At 38.7% G+C, this 14559-nt stretch overlaps 1 protein-coding gene and 1 pseudogene across 1 annotated transcript in view; one reads left to right on the forward strand and one right to left on the reverse strand.

Moving 5' to 3' along the window:
- Positions 1 to 14559, forward strand: part of DDX60 (DExD/H-box helicase 60) — a 186578-nt gene that overhangs the window by 140177 nt on the left and 31842 nt on the right. Inside the window, exons 29-33 of the mRNA XM_089670348.1 lie at positions 6521 to 6721; positions 7848 to 7952; positions 8067 to 8208; positions 10174 to 10295; positions 10939 to 11086. Of these exons, the coding sequence (XP_089526474.1) occupies positions 6521 to 6721; positions 7848 to 7952; positions 8067 to 8208; positions 10174 to 10295; positions 10939 to 11086 (718 nt within the window). The remainder of the gene's footprint in view (positions 1 to 6520; positions 6722 to 7847; positions 7953 to 8066; positions 8209 to 10173; positions 10296 to 10938; positions 11087 to 14559) is intronic.
- LOC149468212 (uncharacterized) lies at positions 209 to 877 on the reverse strand (annotated as a pseudogene).

Consider the following 14559-nt stretch of genomic DNA (forward strand, 5'->3'; position numbering starts at 1 on the left):
TTGGATGAGGTACACAACATTATTTGAGGTGCAGCTGTATGATCCAGTAATTATGAAGGTCCCTTTTGTGTGTGTGATACTTTCAGATGGATTGATTTGGTTGCAGAGTTTGCAACCTTTTTTAATGCAGGGTTTGCTTCCATTATTTGTGACTTCATAATCAGAATGAAGTATCCTGTTGATTATTTTATGTCTGAGGTTGGGTTGTCTAAAACCAGTATGGGGGTTGTTGGAATACGTCTTTTAGAGTTTTACCCTCTGTTATGATGGGTTGTAAATCTTTGATTGTCTTTCTTATCCCTTCTAGTGCTGGATTATATGTGGTTACTAGAGGTACATGATTATTACTTTTTTTCTCTTTGTATTGGAGTAGATTTTCTTTTTGGGTTTTCAAGGCTGTGTTTATACCGGTGTTGACAGTTTTGTCGTTGTAACCCATGCTATGGAAGGGTCTGTTAGTGTTCTGAGATGTTTATCTCTGTCTTCTGTGTCTGAACATATTTGGTGGTATCGGATGGCCCAGCTGTGTATGATGGTCCGCTTAGTGTGTTTGGGGTGAAAACTGGAACCATGGAGATAGCTACATCTGTCAGTGGGTTTCCTATATATTGAGATGTGCAGCTTGTTTTCTCTGATGTGTACTGTAGTGTCTAGGAAGTTGAAATGTGTGCTGGAATAGTCCATTTTTAGTTTGTTTGATAGGTGAAAGTTGTTGATCAATGAGTAACATTGTTTTAGATTTTTTTCACCCTCTGTCCATATGATGAAAACTTCATCGATATAGCGATCTGTATGGTTTTTGTATGCTGTTCAGGAATTTTTCCTCCAGGTCAGCCATAAATAAATTTGCATACTGGAGTGCCATTTTACTTCCCATAGCGGAACCCATATATTGAAGATGGATGGCATTATTGAAGGTAAAGTAGTAGTGTGTAAGTATGAATTCAATGAGCTGTGTGACATCCTCAGCGCTGTATTTTTAATTTGGTGAGGATAAGAATCTTTGACATGCAGCCAACTCATCCTTGTGAGTGATGCTACTATACAGAGATTCTATAGTGACTAGAAGTGTATTTGGTGGTAATTGTTGTATATGTTGATCTTGTTCAGAAAATCAGTTGTATCTTGCAGAAAACTAGAAATATTCATGACTACCAGTTTTAAAATGTTTTAAAAATTTTTCTATAAGGCCTGAGATTTGTTCGGTGTGTTCATACCTGTTATGATGGGTCTGCCTTGATTTCCTGGCTTGTGGATCTTGAGCAGCATGTAGAAGTCCCCAGTTTCTGGCAGTGATAAGTGTTGAATGTAGGTGGGTGGGTAGTGTTTTAATGAAACCTTTTAATTACTTATTATAAAATCTGGATTACGATCCTACCCAGGATTTTACTAAGTACCATATGCCAGCTGCCATTGTCCCTCTTGTATGTATTTGTTTCTATCCATCACAACAACTGCTCCCCCTTTATCCACTGGTTTGATGGTGATGGCCTGATTATGTATAGCCCTTCCAGTGGTGAAAGATTGTATAAAATTTTATTTTGCTGGGTGGATATCAGGGGTGTAACTCGCACTCTGAAGTTGTCAATATAGGTGTCCAGTTTGGGGTTGTGTCCTTGTGGAGGTATGAAGTTGTTGTTCTTTTTTTCGCATTCCATTGTTATAGTATTCTTTCATTACTATGAAAATATTCTTTGAGCCATAGTCTCCTGAAGAATTCCTCCTTATCTGATAATAATTGCAAATTATCTAATTTGTTGATAGGGCAGAATGTGAGGTCTTGGAGAGGACTGTTATTTCAGATTCTGAAAGTTTATGATTTGATAAATTGGTGATTCCAAGTACATATGTTATATCCCCATTTTCAGTCAGGTTGGCATTTACACAAAGGATGCCTTTGGATTATGGATTGGATTCCAGGTCACTGATAGCAGGAGGTATAGATATTGTGTTGGTTTTATGTTGTTTGGAAATAGGTAGCCAGGAAATAAGATACATAATATATGCTCCTTGAAAGCCCAAAAGGTGCTCTTTTCATTTTGGGCCCTTCTGTGCTTCATGTTTCAGACATGTGAGACATAGCAGAATGTGTTTTGGGGTGTAATTATAAGTACGCCTATACTGTGTGTGAGAAATAACTTGTTACTATGACTACTTTGTGGAGAAAAAACTAATTTTATTTAATTTCTTATTTTAAAAAAAATTGTGACAAACAAAATTACAACTCACTTTAAAAAACTCACCATGCCTCTTACTAAATACCTTGGACTGTCTGCTTTCTAAAAAGGCATTTTCGGGCCTCATGAAATGGCAGTCAGTACATCAGGACTGATCAATTTTCAAATATACTGTATATAAAATAAGTTTGCAGACTCTATAGCATTCACACAGACTAAATAATATACACTGATTTGTGTTATTTTTACCAAAGAAATGTATCATAATACATTTTGGTCTAATTACTGAAAAAAGATTATCTATTTGTAAAATTTTATAACAGAAATTCAAAACAAAATCCCAGTGGTGATTAAATACCATAAAAAAAAGCTCTATCTGTCTTAAAAAATGATAACAATTTAATTTGAGTACACTTTTGCATGACCGAGTAATTGCCATTCAAAGTCTGGCAGTGCTGAAAACTTTAAAATAGCCTGGGCAGGAAGCGGGTGAAAGTGTCCAGTACTCCAGAATCCAGTAAGTGGTTAAAATAGAAATGGAGGGCAAAACATTCTTACACATCTTAAAAAAAACATTATAAATATCTTTTTTTTTCCCTTTGTTATAAGTGCATACGGGCTGGGGCAGGAGAGACAGCAGCACACTGATCTTCCCAGTGAATGGCTGTGCAGTGGGGCGTGTCAGGATAAGTCTGATCATTGGAGGAGAGCAGAATGTGTTCCCAGTAAAGCTAGAGAACTGACCATGATGTGTTCTCCTGCTTAGTGTGGCCTGTTTTTAATAGGAAAGCAGATGGACTGGCAGGAAAACCAGGGATTTCACACAAAGGAATCAATACTGAGCACAGTTCAAATAACTACTACATCTCCATGAACTTACCCTTTTATCAAATTTGGTGATTAATTTTCACTAAAAATAAATATGTCTAATCATTTGTATTTTTCTTGAGTCTTTTTTTTTATCAGCGCCTCCAATGGCAGGAGCACAGTTCCTGTACATCCTTAAAGCAGACCTTGCAGTAAATGCAGGGTTTGCTTTTTTTAGGTCTGAATCCCTGCCCCCTGTTAAAAAAAAAGAAAAGAAAGTAAAGAAAATATAGACTTACAGTTGTGTTCAAAATAATAGCAGTCAGACATCACTAACTTGATCAATCACTGTTTTTGGTAGAAATTATATTTCTACATGGCAAATAATTTACTAGCAGGTGTAGTAAAGTAATAGAAATCCAACAAACCCAACAGTCATGACATGCATGCTGCTGATTCTGTGTAATTGAATCACTAAATGAAAGGGGCATGTTCAAAATAATAGCAGTGTGGAGTTCTGTTAGTGAGGTCATTCATTCTTTGAAAAACAGGTGGCAATTATTGCCCTTATTTAAGGAAGGAAGGCAGCAAATGTTGTACATGCTGGTTACAGTGCATTTCTCTCTGAAATTCTGAGGAAAATGGGTCATTTCAGACATTGTTCAGAAGAACAGCGTACCTTGATTAAAAAGTTGATTAGAGAGGGGAAAAAAGAAGTGCAGAAAATGATAGGCTGCTCAGCTGAAATGATCGCAAATGCTTTAAAATGGCAAACAAAACCTGAAAGACGTGGAAAAAGCGAAAAACTACCATTCGAATGGATAGAAGAATAGCCAAAATGGCAAGGACTCAGCCAACAATCAGCTCCAGGAAGATCAAAGAAGGTCTAAAGTTACCTGTGAGTACTGTTACAATTAGAAGATGCCTATGTGAAGCCAAGCTATCTGCAAGAAGCCCCTGCAAAGTCCCACTGTTGAAAAAAAGACATGTGATGAAGAGGTTACAATTTGCCAAAGAGCACATTGACTGGCCTAAAGAGAAGTGGCGCAACATTATGTGGACTGATGAAAGTAAGATTGTTCTTTTTGGGTCTAGTGGCCGGAGACAGTTTGTCAGACGACCCCCAAACACTGAATTCAAGTCACAGTACACCGTGAAGACAGTGAAGCATGGTTGCACAAGCATCATGATATGGGGATGTTTCTCATACTACGGTGTTGGGCTTATTTATTCGTATACCAGGGATCATGGATCAGTTTGAATACATCAGAATACTTGAAGAGGTCATGCTGCCTTATGCTGAAGAGGAAATGCCCCTAAAATGGGTGTTCCAACAAGACAACGACCCCAAACACACCAGTAAACGTGCAACATCTTGGTTCCAGACCAACAAGATTGACGTTATGGAGTGGCCAGCCCAATCCCCGGATCCTAATCCAATAGAAAACTTGTGGGGTGACATCAAAAATGCAGTTTCTGAGGCAAAACCAAGAAATAGAGAAGAACTGTAGAATGTAGTCCAATCTTCCTGGGCTGGAATACCTGTTCACAGGTGCCAGAAGTTGGCTGACTCCATGCAACACAGATGTACAGCAGTTCTCAGAAACAGTGCTTATACAACTAAATATTAAGTGATTCAAAGGAAAGCAAAATCTTCAAACATTTTTCAGTTTATATAGTGAATGTTTGAGTTTGTAAAGAAGAATAATTGAGTACTGTCCGTGATACTATTTTTATTTGCACTAACATACAATTTTGAGGACAAGCTTTCGGAGTATGTCCCCTTCTTCAAAGTCCAAGCAGTATTATACAAATCACAAAGTTTCAGCAGAATAGTAGCAGGAATGAAAAAAAAAGAGGCTAGAGACAAGATACAGCAAAAGCGAGGGGGGGGGAGGGGGGGAATACTACACTAACACAGAGGGAGTAAAGCTTGAGCTAATTGTCATAAAACTGTTGGATAATGAGTGAGGAATACCATGTCCAAATTAAGGCCGTTATCTCTTGTGTCAAATAGAATTATCATTCTATTTGACACAAGAGATAACGGCCTTAATTTGGACATGGGATTCCTCACTCATTATCCAACAGTTTTATGACTATTAGCTCAAACTTTACTCCCTCTGTGTTAGTGTAGTATTCCCCCCCCTCCCCCCCCTCGCTTTTGCTGTATCTTATCTCTAGCCTCTTTTTCTTTTTTTTTTTTTCATTCCTGCTAATATTCTGCTGAAACGTTGTGATTTGTATAGTACTGCTTGGACTTTGAAGAAGGGGACATACTCCGAAAGCTTGTCCTCATAATTGTATGTTAGTGCAAATAAAAAAAGTATCACGGACAGTACTCAATTGTTTCTATCGCAAATGCACTAATACGGCTACAATCACCTCAAGCAATAAAGAAGCATACAAACACTGCTATTTTTTTTTGAACAGTTTAATATTTACTTTTCTTCAATTTTTTTAGAGGAACAACACAAATTTGATATATTTTTCTTCATGTTTTGATTTGGAATAGAATGTGTAGTGTTCCCAATGCATTTGTGTGTATGGAAATAAAATCTATTAGAAGGATTTTGAGCTTTATTCACTTTTTTCAACACACTGCTATTATTTTGAACACAACTGTATAAAAACCAGCCTGCAGACTGGAAAGTGAGCAAGCAGCAGGACACCGATGAGGCCTCACAACTTACTATGTGCCCTGCCAGTGTCACGGTGTGAGGTCAGGCTCAGAGACCAGTAGCTATAGCAGCAGACCAACCAACAGGATAGGTAAACAAGCAGGTCACCCTGGGAGATGACGCAGGCTCACCTGAGGTGCAGGGGTCTAAGCACTAACTATTCACCAGAGCTTCTGGTGGTGGAGATGGATTTTGCTGCATATTAGTACCAGGTCGCAGTTCTCAGGATCACCCCACCAGGAAGTGAGCAAGCCAGGATCCAGTAGCAGATATGACAGGTAGGGATTTAGCAGAAACGTAGTCAGTAAACAAGCCAAGGGTCGGTAACAAGTGGTAGCAGGTTGGGATGAGGCAGAAACATAGTCAAGGAACAAGCCAAAGGTCGGTAGTGAAGGTATGGATGGCAGCAGGAGAGACAAAACGAGATACTGGTTGGAGAAGGCACAATAATCTGGCAACCTGGAAGTGCAGAGACATAGCTTAAATCAGGAAGGCACAAGGCAGGATTGTCCAATAGATCAGGCAGAGTATTGTCCAGCATCCCAATGTAGCTCAGTGAGAAGAGTTACTGCCAGAAACAGTAGAGGTGCCAGGTTTATGTCCAGGACCTGACAGCCAGCACGTGTGCATTCAGGAGAGTCTGACTCTGCTAGTGTTTCCCCCAACCACCACTAAAATGCTGAATATAGGAGGAAAATGTAGGTATTTGTGCTACATGCATTTCAAAATACTGTACATATTATGTGTTTCAAATTAATTATTGATTTTTATTTTTACAATAATTAGGAGATCAGCATTAAAATATTTGCCAGTGAGATGACAAATCATTCATTACAGATAATACATTTTCTTTAGATGGCAGGTCGTGCTGGAAGAAGAGGACTGGATTTAGAGGGAAATGTCTACTTTTTCCATATTCCAATGACAAAAGTGGAGATGCTCATCAAGTCCAATGTTCCAGAGCTAAGAGGCCAGTTTCCTCTGAGCATTTCATTTATACTACGACTTATGCTGCTAGCAGCCAAAGCTGACGATAAAGGGGATGCCAGAGCAAAGGTGAATATTTATTAAATCAAGACTTTACCAGATAGAAAAATGCACATATTTGTGACCTGACGATGCAGTTACTTTTCTTTGCCCCAAGCATACACTATATAGGATGTATACCAACAGACAAAAGTTGTTACTGCAGGTCACTGTCACCTCTCTGTTTGCAGTCTGTGCATTGCTAGACATTCCTTAGATGTAGTGGCGGCATTTTGCTTTATTTTCACATGGGTATTCTGTCTAGTAGCACAGTTCCTGTCCTAGAGTGACAATGGTCATGCAATGTACTTTATATCTATGGAGAAACACCATTGTCACCCCAGGCTGTTCTCCTTATTTGGACTTCATGCAACTCCTCCACTACATAGAAGGACATTATTCTGTAATTCACAGAAGATCACTGAGATGGCTGACTGTTTCAGAATTAAGTTCAGCACACAGAACGTTACAAGCATACTGGATTTCTATCAGGATCGACAGTTATTTGTATATACTTGTAGCAAATGTAGGTAGCCTGAGAAAAGAAGACTAGTGCAGCCACCACATCAAAGGACTAGAAAGCTGCAACATAAAACATTTCTTCTTGAGGGTAGTCTCCATGTTTTTTTATGCAATTACCGGTAATGGACAATTTTTTTGACAAAATAAATATCTATCCAATGGTTTTGGCTACATATGGTAAGACTATAAAAAATATTACAACAGCTTCTAAAATCCATTGACATGAATGCCCTGCCTGGTCTGCATCAAATATGTCTGCTAAGAGTGTTTCCCTAGACACAGGTAAAGTTCACTTGAGTGGGCTCATCTTTTACCCAGTCTTGTACAATAAATATATTAACCTCCCTAGAGGTCTGATTATGTCAGTATTTCTGTGCTCAAAGTGGTACATTTTTTTGCATGGAAATATCTTTTTTGTTTATTGTAGGCCTGTAATTCTTAGGAATAACTCACTGAAATCTGTTCCGAACAAGAGTCTAGTAAACATCCCGGGTAGGATAACATTTGAAACACGAAATCATAAATTATAATATAATAATGTTTCTTTTCCTAGTCTTTACACATGTAATCCTTTTTTTTTTTTTTAATTTTTCATGTGTGGTAAGCTTTTAGTAACTGTGTTCATATTTTTTAGGTTTTATCTGTTTTGAAGCACTCACTTATGTCATTCAAGCATCCTGTTGAGACACAAATGTTAAAGATGTATTTTGTGTTTTCTTTGCAATTCCTGATCCATGAGGTATGTATGTATATTGCAACAGTTAAAATCTTATGTAAATACATTGCTTAAGTACAAATGTCTCTGCTATTATTTTTTGAATCATGTTAATAATAGCCTCTATTTTTATCACAGGGATACCTGGATAAAGAGTGTGACCCTTTGGAATTAACAGGACTAGTTACTCATTTGCACTATCATGAACCATCAAACTTTTTGTTTGTCAGTTTTCTGAAAAAGGGACTCTTTCACGAACTGTGCAGACCAAGCACTAAATGTATGTTATATCATGTTATATAGCTGACAGTTTACATAATTTACCCTATGCTTTTTTCAAAGATTCTATCTACTGTAAGGCTTCGTTCACACCTATTTGTTTTTTAGTGCTTTTTGCAGAAACGCACTACAGTCCATTTAACAGAGCTTCCTATGGAACATTATTATTATTATACAGTATTTATATAGCGCCAAAGGGTTTGCTCAGCGCTGTACAGTAGCAAGGGGTCAGAACATGAGACAAGACAGTAACAATACAATACACGAGGGGTTCGAGGGCCCTGCTCTTTCGAGCTTACAATCTATAATGTTTACATCTATAATTTTTTGAGCTGCTGCGTTTTTTGGAAAGAGTCAGGGACTTTTTTAAAAGCAAAAAGCAGCGTTTTTGCTACAATAGAGTTTAATGGAGAAGCTGCCACGTTTTGCATTTTTATTCTGCCCAGCAACAAAAAAAATTCCCCTTTAACAAAAATAAAAAAAAAGAGCTGGACAAAATGCACGACTTGTCAAAAAACGCATGTAAAAAACATAAAACAAACTGCAAAAAGCACTTGAGAAAGCATCAAATGCAAAATGCATTTATGTGAACCAAGTCTAGTTTTAAGCTATATACATGAAATTGCTCTTGGATGTATCCAGTGCACTGTTCAAAAAGGTGATAGAAGTCTTAATCAAAGCCCCATTCCCCATTACTTTTCTTATCAAATTTGTAAATTGCAAACCTCAGATGCAGATAAATGTACCATCTGAATATCATGACCTATCTGAGTCTAAACAGCATTTAACCCATTCCTAGTGTCTTCTGAAATGTTGAACATTTGCCAGGCTGTAGGGAATAATGGCCGCATTCATCTCCTGCTTGGCACATTTGCCAAGATGGCTGTTATCCTTCATGGCAGGGATATTGGCAATGGTTTGGGAGCTGGTAGGAGCTCAGCAGAGGTATAAACAATGTTAAGCCATTGAAAGGCCAGAATAGTGGGAAGATATATTGGTCTGCACAAAAGACCTATAATTGCATGTACAATTTCATAGAAGGGGTAATGGATGTGGGATATATGGTTTTGTTAAAACTGCAGCGGCCATTTAAATCAATTAAAACTAGCAAAATGCAACCCAATTTTTTGTATTGTTTTCAATATTCACTGTTTCTACTGTGCCCCTTCCTGCTACCTCAGTGGACTTGCTAGTTTTAGACTTACCAGTATATCAACAAGATCAGACATTATAGCCTCACAAGGCACACCAAAGATCAGGGTAAAGAGGCTGAACTGTCAGCCCGATCAGTTAGTAGTTCAGTTCTGAGCCATTGAATCCAAAGTTGATGAGTTGTACATAGACAGTTCATATTGCAACAACAAACCTGCACAAAATATAGCATGGATAGCAGGTTGGCAGTCTCAAACCGTTTAATGTATACGTGACAATATGTTAGGGCCCTTTCACTCATCTGTTTTTGGGGTAAAAAAAAAAAAAAAGAGAAGAAAAATGCATGCAAAACGTATTCCTTAAAATCCGTTGGACCTCTTTGCGCCAGTGTGCTACAGGTGTGGTGCATTTCTAAAAGCCCTGCATGTTGCATCTTTGGTGCGCTTTTCAAACGTGTACAAAGAACACATCTTCCACTGATTGCTATAGAAAACGCACCAAAAACACACCTGCGGTGCGTTTTTTGAGTCTCATGTCCAAGTTTTGCAGATGCATGATTGGAGTGAGGAGTCCAGAAGATGTGGCAAAAACACATACAGTATGTGGTTTTACTGTGTTTTTTGAAAGTAGCAGTGTGAAAGGAGCCTTACTGAGTTATAAACATAATCAGCCAGGGGCTACCTGGACTTTATCTTGAGGGGGCTATGTAGCGTGGCTGGGGGGGATTGTTCTTCTAAATATTCTTTACAATGATATATTTGTAACTGTCATTTTTCAGCATCAAATAAAAATGCTTTAACTGTTTTCTCTGTAGATCCCGGCACATTTCCAGACTCTGTTATGGAAACTTTAATGCTGGTGTTAGCACATTTGTTTGGAAGAGAATACATTCTTTCACAGAAGATGAAATATATGGGTCCTTTTTTCCAATCTAAGGTAGATGTTGATCTTATCTACACATACAAAACAGTTTGTTCATAGAAATTCAGTTTTCATGCTTGTGACAGCTCACACAATTTCCGCTTCACTGCTCAGAACCTGCATTAGCAACCTTTGGCTGCTATTCTTTTAAAGCCACGTGGTTCTCAAACCCCCGTCTGAAAACAGTATTTATGTAAAATTTTAAAATCAATATTTGTAGTATCAGGCATGGTATGTTTTGCTGCAATTTTGTTATTTGATTGCTTTAATGCCCTTTCCCAGAATTAAACCTCAAATGCAGACCAATGAAAATGTTTGCCTGCCTATCTACTTTCCCATGGAAACATCTTCTCTCTGTTATGGAGATGAAGATATGAAGAGGGAAGTGTAGTCAAAATCAAGAGAGTAGCCTAGGGTGACAATGCTGCTCTTCCAACAGTCAAACATGGTTGTGGTAGTGTGATATTCTGTGGCTACTTTGCAGCTTCAGGACCTGGACATCTTTTTGAATGTTTTTAACCCTCTGTAGAGTGTTGACTCTGCTTTAGCAAAGAACTCAAGGAAAATGAAGCTTCTTCGGTTCCTAATGTTACTGTATATTCTCTTTAATTAGTCAGATTTAACAAAACTTGCTTTAGCATGGATTTTGTTTGTGCAGGTCTTTCTTGAGAAATTGCCAGATGATTTTGCTGCTGTCGTGGAAGAACACAACAAGAAAGTTGCATTAATATTTGGCCAGTGTATTCTGACAGCTTCTAAACTGGCAGATATAGAGAAGGAATATCAACTTCCTCTTTCAAAGATCAGTAAGTGGTGGTGCATAATCATGGATCATTTAGGAATGCGTGTAGTGTTTTGTATTGTAGTGTTTAAGAAATTTCAGTGCATGACACCCACAATAGCTAAGCAGAGGTAGTCTTCTAATGCTGCTGAAACCATTGTCAACCTTCTCCACTATAGCACACCACATGAAGAGAAGACACATGTATTTATATCTTGTCTATAAGATTTTGTCAACATTTCAAGAAATTCTTTATTAAACTTTGCATATTGTTATGGTTTTCATGATTGAGCTCAGCTGATACTTTTTCATATACTGGTACAATGCCTTCTTGCTATGTTTGAGGGGGCCTTTATGAGTACCGGACAAGATGAGGAAGCCGGAAGGGAATAAACCATACAGCCTTGTAAAAAAGTAAGTACACATCTTCAGGTGAGAACAGAGGCAAACAAAGTTGTTAGGACAGCTCATATAACCCTCCCCCCAGCAATCCTTAGTTTTTACCTAGTATTATTAGGTGGTGGGTCACTTCTCTCTGCAGAAAACACATTTCTGGCTTATAATTTTGTTATTACTGGAAGATTGAAGACTATGCTTGGTTCTCCACCTTTTAGAAATCCCTTTTTCCATTGGTTGCATTGATGCCACTGCAGTAGTATTATTTTAGCTTCCAAATCAGTTGCCCCTTTGGTAGCACCATGGGGAAATGTACCTGGACCCTACCAAGTGGAAGACCAAAGGGCCAGCCAGTAATGTTGCCATTGGTAGTAGACTCTGCATTTGATGCTTACCCTCAATACAGCAGTGCAACATGGTACAGTTAGCTGCAAAGTGACCCATGGTGTATACCCCCCAGAGGTTTGTGCAGCAGTATCCAGAGAAAGAGGCCTACCACAACAAAAGGGAGGTTCCTGTGGTGGGTCTGGCTATTTCCTGCCTCAGCAAATCCCTTACAGTTCCAGTTGCGGATGCTGAGCTTTCAAAGACCCAGTGGAGAAGAGAATCAAAACCCTCCTCAAAACCTATTTTTCTGTATCAAGCTTGACCATGCAGCTGTTGATGTGTTGGCTGTTTGCAAAATTCAGTTTGGGCATATTGCATTTCAAGCAATCTTGATCAATCCTGATGGACCCTCAGTTCTCCAAAAAACTGGAGCTCCTCTCAGTAGCCTTGGGCTACTGTGCAGATGTTTGGAAGACTCCTTGCATCAAAATTCTCACATGGCACTCATATCGCTATATATGTGCAGAAGTGTCTGGCTGTGAAATTGGTCCTTAGGGACAGTTTGTAAGAAACACTTAGAAGGATATTGTTTTGAGGGAGAGAACTCTACACAAAGGCACTAGACACCTGCATTGAGGAAGAAGAAATGGAAAAAGCACATTTACTAAGTAAAAAGAAAGATAGTAATGCCCTTAGCAAAGTCTGCCATTTCTGTTTTTTTAAAGCTCTGCTTCAGGCCTTCTGCTGCCTAAGCCTGCTAAGTTCTCCTCAGAATGAAGTGGTGCCCTATTGGTCTTTTTCGTCTGCCTGGACTCAAGGCTTTTCAGATCTATTGGTCAGGGACAGTATCCGGCCTCCCCACTTTATGCCCACCTCTTTGGTGAGATTGCAGGTCCTTCAGTCTGCCTTTCAGCAACTTCTCTTTTTGGGAGTGATTGTTTCTGTTCCCTCTGAGGAATGGTTTCAGGGCTTTTATTCAAACCTGTTTACAATTTAGCAGTCCAGTAGTAGCATCCACTCCATCCTAGACTGGAAGGTCTTCAACATCTTCATGTAGATCTGTGTAGGTCAGTCTGTGGTTGCATCACAGCAACAAGGGGAATTTGTAGCATTGATAGACATCAAGGATGAGTATTTGTATATTCCCATTTTTCTCCTACTTCAGCAGTTTCTGCGATTTGCGGTGGTTAAGCAGCACTTCTGACTTATGGATCTTTGCTTTGGCCTGTCCATACCCCTTAGATCTTCACCAAGGTGCTTGCCCTGACCCTTGCACTGCTACCCTCTTGAGAAATCCACATTATCGGCTATCTGGACATTCTTTTCTTGAAGGATACCTCTGGCCTAGCCCACTGAGGCCTAATGGTTGAAAATTTACCTGAAGTGCTAAAGCACCTGCATGACACACTGCATATCATGCAGACATTTCAGAGCTTCCGGAAAATTTTCAACCTTCAGAAGTTTGCATTGGATTCAACCCACCACTTTGAGTGCTGGATACTGGACACAGCCCAAGCCCAGGTATTTCTTCCTTGGGAATGAGTGTTGACCTTCTGATCTCCTCTCCGGATCATGCATTTCAAAATGCCTCAAGTGGTCTGATTTTGCAGGAGGGCACTGATCTCCACAGTGGCCTCGTTTGAGGCGATGATGTTTACCTGGTTTCACTCCAGGCCTCTGCAAGAAAAGGATTAAACAGGTAAGTAAAAAAACCTATATCCTAATTGCACAGTATAGAGGCAGAGTATTCATAGGCCCAAGTTAATATATTTTCCTTACTAGTTAATACATTATGTTTCCCCTTGGGACTCTAATGCAGCCCAAATTATATAAAACACCATTAACTGTATTTAAAATAAACAATACAACTTTGTTTATACAAAACCACATTAAAACATAACACATTTTAAAATATACATAGGCCCTGGTACAGAATCAATTTTGATATTAAACATACTTGCATCCCCCCTTATATGTCTCCGGCAGGTTAATGTAGATGATAATTAACACTAGAATTTCTCTATTGGTAAATCCTGCCATGTAGGCCCCAATGCGTTTCAATTGCTTCAGCCAAAAATCTTATAGAAAAACAAATCACATATAATACAGCTACTAAATTCCTGGATGCCGGAAAACCACACAATGAGCGTCATTTTGGTGCTCAATGGCTGCTATGTGGCAGCACAACCAGACCAACAACGGAGGAAGGATTGCCCCTGTTAAAATGTATTCATTGTTTAAGCGCCATTTTTTTTGTATACAGGAGGCAATTGATTTGGGCTCATTCAACTCTCGGATGGGCTGGAGATCACACTACACAACCAAGCAGCACTGAATGTTTGGTGAGGACAATGGAGGGCATTTATCTTGAGGAAAGTTTTAGCAATGGGATGAGAACTGACAAAGTAATATTATTCTGATTTAATGTATTGTATATTTCTTTAGTTTTTTTAGCCACGCACATAAGCCTTGGGAGCTTGAGTTATGTGTACTGGAGATTTATCCTTAGCACCCTATTTTTTTATGCCTATATATTTCTATCATAGTGGTCAGTACTTATTTAATAATTTATCTTTTCCTATCTATTTGGGGGATTAGTGGAGTATAACATAAAATCACATGTTTTTATTGGATAAGGTTTGGGTGAGCCTGTTTGATATTCTTTCTGACTTTGGATCCAACATATGCCCATATATGAGAGACTGATTGGAAGCATTCCATCTCCATTGTTGATCACAATACATCTTTATTATAATGGTTTTTGTTTTTAATCAC

The sequence above is a fragment of the Staurois parvus genome, unplaced genomic scaffold (assembly GCF_062004578.1).
Source record: "Staurois parvus isolate SC_StPar_1 unplaced genomic scaffold, SC_StPar_1.0 ptg000090l, whole genome shotgun sequence".
Lineage (NCBI taxonomy): Eukaryota > Metazoa > Chordata > Amphibia > Anura > Ranidae > Staurois > Staurois parvus.